This window comes from Vicia villosa, linkage group LG1 (assembly GCF_029867415.1).
Source record: "Vicia villosa cultivar HV-30 ecotype Madison, WI linkage group LG1, Vvil1.0, whole genome shotgun sequence".
Classification (NCBI taxonomy): Eukaryota; Viridiplantae; Streptophyta; class Magnoliopsida; order Fabales; family Fabaceae; genus Vicia; species Vicia villosa.
In genome coordinates, this window is record NC_081180.1 from 43,725,835 (window position 1) to 43,735,283 (window position 9,449).

At 35.0% G+C, this 9,449-nt stretch overlaps 1 protein-coding gene across 1 annotated transcript; it reads left to right on the plus strand.

Annotated features, from left to right (window-relative positions):
* The first annotated feature begins 576 nt into the window (after positions 1 to 576).
* LOC131635803 (uncharacterized) lies at positions 577 to 4,892 on the plus strand. Its single transcript, XM_058906452.1, has 4 exons — positions 577 to 775; positions 942 to 1,118; positions 1,879 to 3,513; positions 4,608 to 4,892. Exons 1-4 carry the CDS (start codon positions 761 to 763, stop codon positions 4,641 to 4,643), a joined length of 1,863 nt encoding a protein of 620 aa, XP_058762435.1. The 5' UTR covers positions 577 to 760; the 3' UTR covers positions 4,644 to 4,892.
* Positions 4,893 to 9,449: the final 4,557 nt, after the last annotated feature.

Sequence of the window (9,449 nt, forward strand, 5' to 3'; positions counted from 1 at the left end):
ATTTATCAATATTTTATTTATGATTTAATATATTTTAAAGTACTTCAAATATTAAATATTTTGTGTTAGATTATCTAGGTTTGTGAATTGACAAGTTTTTTTTAAATATCACATTGTTTTTATTTAATTTAGCATGAGTGTTATAATATTTTAAGGGTTAAAAAGTAAATTAATTTTAAAATTCCTCCCCTCCCTCCTGAACTAAACATATTTCTGATTAAAAATCTTCCTTCCCCTTCCCTCCCCCTCTTTTGAACCAAACATACTTTTAATTAAAATACCTCCCGTCCCGTCCCCTCCCTTTCCTTCCCCTTTATTAAAATTTCTCTCCTTCCCTCCGTTAGAACCAAAGTTTACTTGAATAACCACTCCACGTTTTGCAATTTCAGCAGAATTCACGGGTTAATTTCTAGAAATATTTAAAACAAAAAAATAGAAAAGGAAAAAGAACCGAATATGGCACTTACGGTTAGCGACTACGACGTGGCAAATATGTAATTGCACCCACCAAGGACAATCTAGTAAACTCACTCAAAAGACTTTCACTCGCTTCCTAAAATAACAGACATAGCTCCTACTCTTTGAAAGAGGGAAAAAAAAAAAAACGAAAAAAAAAAAAAAAAACAGAAACAAACTCATATAACTCATAATTCACTCTTTCCCCTTTCACTTCTTTTCTCTGTCTTTCGTTCGTTCGTTTCAACCGTTTCTTCCACCAAACGATTCATTCCTCTTTCCGACTCTGATGCATTAAACAACAATGGATGACTCCGAGGTAAACCGTTTCAACTGTTTCTTCCGCCGCCAACCGCGGTGTCGTTTCGTTGATTCTTGTTTTTTAGGGGTTTATTATAATGTAATGTTAGAATGTTTGTTTTTGATTATGTGATTAACTGGGTTTGGGGTTTTGGGTTTTGATTGTTGATTGTGGTTTTGATCAGAAATTAACGGCTTTGAAGAAGGCTTATGCCGATATCATACTCAATACGGCGAAGGAGGCGGCTGCGAGGATAATGGTTTCCGAGAGAAAATCTACTCGATTTCAGCAAGAGCTTGCTTCTACTAAAGATGAAGCGCTTCGCATGGTTCTTAGACTCAAACAAATGCTTGATTCTAAGGTTTGATATAAAGGGTTGCATTTTGTTTTTGTTAAAGTTGGTTTCTTTTGCCTTTTTCTGATTGTTCTATGTTTGCATTATTGTTTTTTGGGTTTAAAGTTTGGTTTTTGTTTTGGTTGGGGTTTATTTACCCTATTTTTGTTTGTTGAAGTTGGTTTCTTCTGTGTGTGGTGTTAATTGGTTGAGAAAGTTACGAGCTTTTCGTTTTATTGGGTTGGTTTTGTTTATGGAATTTTGATTTGGTTCTTGCATGTTTTTTCAAGAATAACACTTGATTTTGTTATGTCTGTTAAACTTCTTGCATCGTCGGGGTCGTTGAAGGAATGCAATCAACGTACATTTGAGAGTATATATTTCTGAGTTGTGTCTGCACTTCTTTTGCTGATGATAAGTCTTACTTGAGAATGTAGCTGACTCGATTGTGAATGTAGGCATGGTTTAATAGATACATACTCTTTATCTTTGTGTGTTTTTGCATTATAGTTTTATTTTTACTTGCAGAAGCATATAGCAAAATATATCTCCGATTTTCAGATATGAATAACTTCTCATCCATTATCATTCAGGTTTTGAGTCTATAATCATCTGGTCTGTCTCGTAACAAAATGATAGTTTACTACCATTGTGGCATACACTGGTATATCAGTAGTTTAACATGGCAACTCAGGAAGTGTCTGCAGTGGAGTCGTTCTGGTCAAGTCCTTTTTTTGAGGTCTTGTCTCTTATCTACTGATAGGTTTGATATGGCAAAAATTTTCAGGTCAAAGAAGCAGAGCTGACATCATTGAATCAGCAAAAGAAGATTGACGAGCTCGAAGCTCAGCTCCAGGAAGCCGAGGAAATAGTTAGAGACCTTAGGGATGAGTTGAGAGAAACACAGGCTGAGCTGGAGAGTGTTACAAAAAAACACAAAATGGAGCCCCCAGTCGAACAGATCACGAATGATGAAATTGCAGCTAGTGGAAGTTTTCTGCTGGAGAACAGACTTGAACCTTCTGATGCAATTGTGCATTCTGAACCTGATTTACAGTTTGAATCGGTCTCAGTTTCTGATACTATGTGCCCTACTGTGAATGGAATAGATAATGGAAGCACGTTTTGTGTGTCTCGTGATCGTGCAAACAGTTTCTATATTCATAATCCAGATTTTGCATCCATAGTCATTAGGAGGAAAGAGCCCGAGCTCTACAGAAATGGATGTACTCAGAGAATACGAGCTCTTGAAAGGAGTCTTTTCGATGGAAATGTATCTGTTTCAGGAAATTTAGACAATTCACGGGATGAGACTTTAGCAGAGGCACATGAAGAAGGTAAGGAAGCAACTGTTGCAGCTAATGGCAAAACTAATATTATTTGCGAAAATGAAAAACCTGATGAACTTGAAGTTGTAAAAGAAGGTTCTGACCTTGTCAAAGATCTAGTTCGGAAAAAACACCCAAGATTTAGGAAGAGGAGGACTCATCTCTCTGGTTTGCATTCTGCCAAGCTTAAGGAAACAACAAAAAAATCATATTTGTCTGCTGCCAAAGATTCTCCTCATGTATTGGATAACAATGACACTTCCAAGGTGAGTTCTTCTTTAGTACCTGAAAATGAAGCTCTGAAGGATCCAATGTCTCCTTTGGCCGAAGCACCCACTGATACAACTGCAACAGCTGAGGAACCAGATAAACTTCAAGTGGTTAAAGCAGGCGCCGACCTTATCAAAAATCTAGTTCATAGAAAACGCAAAAGATTTAGGGTGAGGAGGACTCGTCGATCTAGATTGCATTCTGATTTGGTTAAGGAAGCAAATAAAAAATCAAACCTGACTCGCGCAAAAGATTCTGATCATGTATTAGGTAACAATAACAATGACCATCCTACGGTGAATTCTTCTGTGGCACATGAAAATGAAGCTCAGAAGGATCTAATGTCTCCTTTTGCCAAAGCACCCAAAGATGCAACTACAACATCTCATACCAATACTGAAAAAGGGGAAATATTTCTTAAAGGCTGCAGCTCTAAGAACAAGATTGAAGATGATAAGGAATCATTGGATAAATCAGGTTTGACAAGACAAGAGAGTTTGTCTACTGAAAGTATAAAGGTTCAAAGCTGTAAAGATGTTGTTGAGGCAACTGCTGGGTCACCAGATAAAATGGACTCAAAAGTATCCAAAAAAGATGAGAATGTTTCTAGTCGATTCACAAATGATAAGCTTCTCAAGTACACATTCCAGAGAAAGCGTAAGAAGGGGTCTGTTAGCAGCGGTGATGTAAGCTGCTCTCCAGATAATAGCAATTCAAAGAAAATTTGTGTAGAGAAGCAAAATGACCACACGGAGCCTCAGAAATCTTGTACAATGACCGAGTCATCTAGGGAGAGCCGACGACTAGCACAAGTTGCTCGCCAGGTTGGTGACACAGTCACATGTATATATTTATGCATATGAATGTTCTCTTTTTTTCTTTCTTTCTTTCTTTCTGTCTTTCACTGTATTGAGCATGCACGTTTCTGTTTACATATTTATCCATGTGCAAACTATGTAGTTTTGTATCAGTATTTAATGAACTACTGCTCTATTTCAAAGATGGTTGCAGCCATGTTGAAATTATTTTGGCATACATTTTTCTTACTCATCAGCTTCACCATCACCTCTTTCACTGCAACAATCACACTGCACCACGCCTTCCCGGCCCAAGACTAGTTTCCCATATTCCTGGACCCAAATCACCATTTTGCTTTTTCCACCCAAAAATTTCACCTCAGCTATGTTGACACATTGAAGTGGACCAATAGCTTGGCATCTGCTATGTTTCAAAGCCCCACAATTTATATCTCAACATACATTAGTTATCGTCTCATCTCAATCTAGCCTCTTCTTCCCCATCAAAATGATTCCTGTTCTTCACTTCATGCATGCTTATAATTTATGAGTCTTGATTCACAAAATTGAGGAGTTGTTTTTACAATTCTCCATCCTTTGTTTGTCCCTCATCATCACAATCACATACTTTTCATCTTTCCTGATCTTGCTTCTTTGCATGTTGGTTTTCTTCCTCAATAAGCCTTCTTCGAGAGACCCATCCTACTCTCTCATCCTATGTAACATATAAGGTTAGCTATCTTCACGATTCCAATTGACTTTGACTGCCTGGCTACTTGTGGCTTATAGTTATTCCGGATTGAAGCTGCATTATTTAATATTTATCGCTTATGCACCTTAACTTTTGTGATTGTTGTCTTATATCGATGGTCATCAGTCTAGACTCTGATTCTAACTTTTGATTATTGATTCTAACTTTTGATTAATGATGCTTATGTTATTGAAGCTGCATTATATATATCTTAATTTAGAGTAATTTACTGATTGTTTTTTACTTCATATAGTAACATGGTATTGTCATAGATTCTCTAGAATATAGCTGAATTTTCACATCACAAAATCATTGTATTGTCTTGAATTTAGAAGGAGGAGCCTAACACATTTCTTGAATCTTTTGGCAGCTTATATCTTTGTCTGAGAAGAAATGGTGGCCGTGAGTAGATTCGTCGTCTATTGTTTCTGGAGTCGGTGTTTATCAGGTTGATGGTTATCAGGTTGATGGAGCTGTGGAACATGTTAATAATATAATTATTACTATATATCTTCTACTTTCCTTTCATCCTTAGATAGCAATTGCTAACAATATATCTATAGAACATAAATGTTATGTTTTGTTGAAGGCCTTTTCTTGGGATCATGTTTCCAATGCAAATTTTGCTGATTATAATTTATATTGTTCACACCAATCATTTTGAGGCTGTTGCTAACATTAGATTAAATATATTTACATCCTCCATCTCAAAGTATTTGAAAGGGAAAAAAAGGAAAATTTATTATTGCTTAGGAAAATATTTGACCAAAATATGTCTTTATACTCCAGTTGAAAGTACCACAAAAAAGTAAACGGGAAGTGAAAACAAGTTGTACTTTTCTTTCCCTCAAAAGTGGGCATGTTATATATGATTGTATGCGATGCTATAATTCTTATTTTAAATAAGATGCAATTTTATAGCTATAATGTAACAATCGTTTATCTAACGAGGATATCAATCCATCCTTTGATTCTCTTTGGCATCTCAATTCATCCTTTTTGATTCTCTTTGGCATCTGGTGAAATTTCAATTATGTCTCCTATTTCTGGAATATACATCAGGTGCTATTCCAATTATGTCCTTAGTTTTCGGAGATATACATTATAAATTACCTTTTTTGGCCAATATTTGGTTTGAGGTGTATTTACGGAAGTAGTTTCAAATCGTAAACGTTGAAAAAATTTCATAATAATTCAGTTAATGGAAGGTTCCGTTGATACAACTACGAAACAATTGGGAAAATTTCACAATAACTTTGTTAAGAGAAGATTCTGTAGATACACCTACGGAACAAATCAACGTTGAGTAAAAAAAAAGTCGCTTCCTAGGTACACTTCCAGAAGCAGATGATATTTTTAAAAACGCAAGCAGATGATATTTTTAAAAACGCGCATGGTGCGTGAGAAGTCCAAGAGATGGAATAAGAGATTTCCTATCTAATTTCGTACACCTTATGGTGAGTTGTATTATTAAATAAACTTCGCATTTAAGTGGGCAGGAAACTGGTGGAAAAAAAACTCAGCCTTTAAAAAATAATGTAATCATGTTCCTAATTTTTTTTAGAAATAAAAAGTTTTTTGCAATGACGGATTTCCTGGACCGGGAATTGGAGGATATAGGAGATTGGGAAAAATCAAAAGATCGAAAATATAATTGAATGGGTAGGATTTCTACGACCTTACCGATTTACTGGTTAAACCAACAAATCAATGAGTTTGTTTTAATCGTTAAATAGTAAAAGATTTGATAAACCAATGAATTAATAAGTTTGTTTTAATTGTTGAATGGTAAAATATTTTAATTGTTGAATGGTAAAATATTTGATAAACCAATGAATTATTAAGTTCGTTTTAATTGTTGAATGGTAAAATATTTGAGACATCCAATAAGTATATCAAACTGCTTTAAGCACTTTATCTTTTTGATTTACTTTATTTTTTATATACGTAAATCAAGCTACTTTAAGCACTTTATCTTTTTGATTTACTTTATTTTTTATATGTATTTATTAGGTTAATAGTTCAAAACTCCCACAATACACTGAGTTCTTTCTTCAACGTTGTGTCTTGAAGATAAGAGAATAAGTGTCGAGAGCTGTAAGCCGATTCTCAACTAATTTTCACAAAAATTTAAGACGTTTGATGAAATTCTATAGCTAATACCATTAAAAGTTCTAATCACCAGGTCAAGACCACCCATTGGCATATGCACTTATGGTATAAAAAAAGCACCAACATCATGTATCAACTACCATCATCTACAAGGAACCTCATGATAACAAGGACTATTTGTACATTTGTGTCTCTTTTTATTACTTTTAGAGTTGCATCATTTGATCCACTTGAGAAATTAGTGGTAATGACAATTTCTTTCATTACACAACTTTTGGATATGGTGATACATGACAACATGTATCTAGTCTCTCAATAATATGGTGACATTGTAAAACTCATGGTTCATAACAAGGTCTAAGAAACTCATGTAAAACTCATGAGTTGGAGACAATGATCCAATTCGGGTGACAATTTTGTCATGTCTATTACGCAATGTTCAAGGGAACCAAGGTTAGGCATAAACATATACCTAAATTCTACAGATCAATACAATGGTAGGGACTTCCCAAGTCCAAACAATTCCTTTATAATATATACCATTAGCTCTTTTTAATTTCTAGTCTAATACGTTTACCATGGCTAACCCAAATCAAATGGTGAATGATACATATAGTTATACTAATTTTCAATTTGAAATGATATGTTTGATACAAATTCCACTTGGGAACTAATATGTTGCTAGTATCGTCTAATGGAAGCATCATTCGGGCAAACAACATGTCTTATGTTAGAGGACGTCTTCAGCTTAGTAACAAGAACTTAAAGACCACTTGTGGAATACTGAAATCACGAGCAATGGGAAAATTACCCACTTGTTCCGTCTAATCCCACAACGCATCTGCCACGACTTGACATACTAGTGCCACCTAGTGAGTTCGACGACACCTAGATCCGTTATTGATTAAGTTGGTGAACAACCATGTATTTCGATTCCACTTTATCAATGTATAGCAAAGTGATCTTTGGAACTTCCGCGAGAAACAATATCAAAGTGAACCAAAAGCATTCATGGGGAATCCCCACCTCTGAACTTTCAACATGTTTCCAAATACCTAAGACAATGTGTTCCACCAGCCAACTATAGTTGAGGCTAAACCTCCTGACAACATTTTTTGAATCCCAAATGATACAATCTAGAGGTACTTTGAGATATAACTTAAGCCCATGAATATGCATATGCGTAGGAAGCTCTATCGTTAGATACTCAGATTAATGCTTCTTACTAGAGGTTATGAAACACAATACTTTGATATTTTTTTTGAGGAGGATGAAAAGTCACTTATGAAGCATATCAAAAGGGTTATTGTGCAATACAATGAGTAAAACTAGAGTGAATTCCACATACTACAATTGCTTTTTTAATTGTAAAAAAGAATAACATTTACGTGGTATTCTTCTCTCCCACTAAACTCAATACAAACCTTGGTAGACATGAACTAATGTTTTTAGAGCATATTCTATTGGCCTTATCCTAAAGTTACATAAATCTTTCTAATGAGCTTGAAGTAACAAATAGATGAATCAATTGCATGTTTGATTTAGATGTTTAGAAAGAATGAAGAAAATTGTTTAGTCCAATTTCTTGATGCTGAATATGCATTAATGGCCATCAGTGGTATGAATCATAACTAAAAGAGAATTTATTCTGGGAAGTCTCTCATGATCTGAACGAATTGAATTTTAGAGAATCATAAATTAAAAATTCATCAAGGAAGCAAGATTAAACATGATAGCTGAGGAAGAGGCTCACACCTGGCCTTCATTATTGATATGGAGGAATATGATGATGATTGATGATAAGTTAGTCTATGTCATGGAAGATGTATTAGAAACTTAGATCCTCAAAGGGAAAATATTTTTGTGTCCTCCTCTCTTAAAACCTTCCAAAATGACAAACACTGATTCATCTAAGGGTAAAAATAATATGCATTTGATATTAGCAAAGCTGACAATACATTTGATCATATGCTTAAAAATAAGCTTATTTAACTATTAGATGGTCACGCAATTCCTTCATCCAGGGAAATCAAAGGAAAAAGTATTGTAAGTGGAAGTGATCCTTTTAGACCCATGAATATAGTTATGGTGTCTTTCTTAGAACCTACATGGTTCAAGACATTTGGGAAAGATAAACAAAAAGTGAAGTAAGTTTGAAAGCCTAAACTAAGACCATCCAAAACCATAAAGAAAGACGAGAAGATGTGGGACATCTTTATTTGATAGAATGACCATACATTAATCCCATTGCTTGATAATTTTAAGACTGACAAACCACCTAAGGTTCGAAAAGTCACTCAAAGCCTAGTTAAACAATATGTTATTGTGAAAAGTCCGGGTTGTTTAAAGATTCCCACACAAATTTAGAGGAAAGGTCAAAGAACTGTTATAATCCACAGGAATCCAACCTTGTCCATAATTGAGGAGAATCAACCTCCCTTCTCCATCCTTAATGTTAATCGTTTTCTTCAGATTTGGTGTGACGTCTACTTATACTAGAATTCGAGCATAAGATACACGCAATTTGCGGGAAGTACACTCATCAATTACCATCGCATTCCCCAAAGCACTACCAATTTTGTTCAAACTCCTGACTCCCCACAAATATAGTGACAGTTGTGAGAGCCTCACCCAAATCGGAATGGTTCGCAACACATCCTCTTTAAGACTAAACCCTGGCTTCCATTCCCTGAGCAACAATGACATATTACGAAATGTGTATGGTCCCTTCATCATCACCGACTCCTTATCACTATGTGACCGGAATTTCAAGATGATGTATGTAACACCCTTCTAAACCCCGCGGAAAATTAAATAAATATATCAGAGTAAAAACATAAACACAAGGGTGCCACAATTATTTAAAATAAATAAACCAATCATGGTCAAGTCATGCTTTATTAGGAAACGATTTACCAAAAACACAATTATGTTTATCACAGCGGAATAAGAAACATCATCCACATAACCAAATAGAAATATAATCCAACACCAAATAAAATAGAGAATTCTCATAAATCTCTATAACTATCGTCCCCCAGTGTTACAAGATCAGAGCATGACCGACACGACCCAAAACAACGGATAAACTCTACGAGTC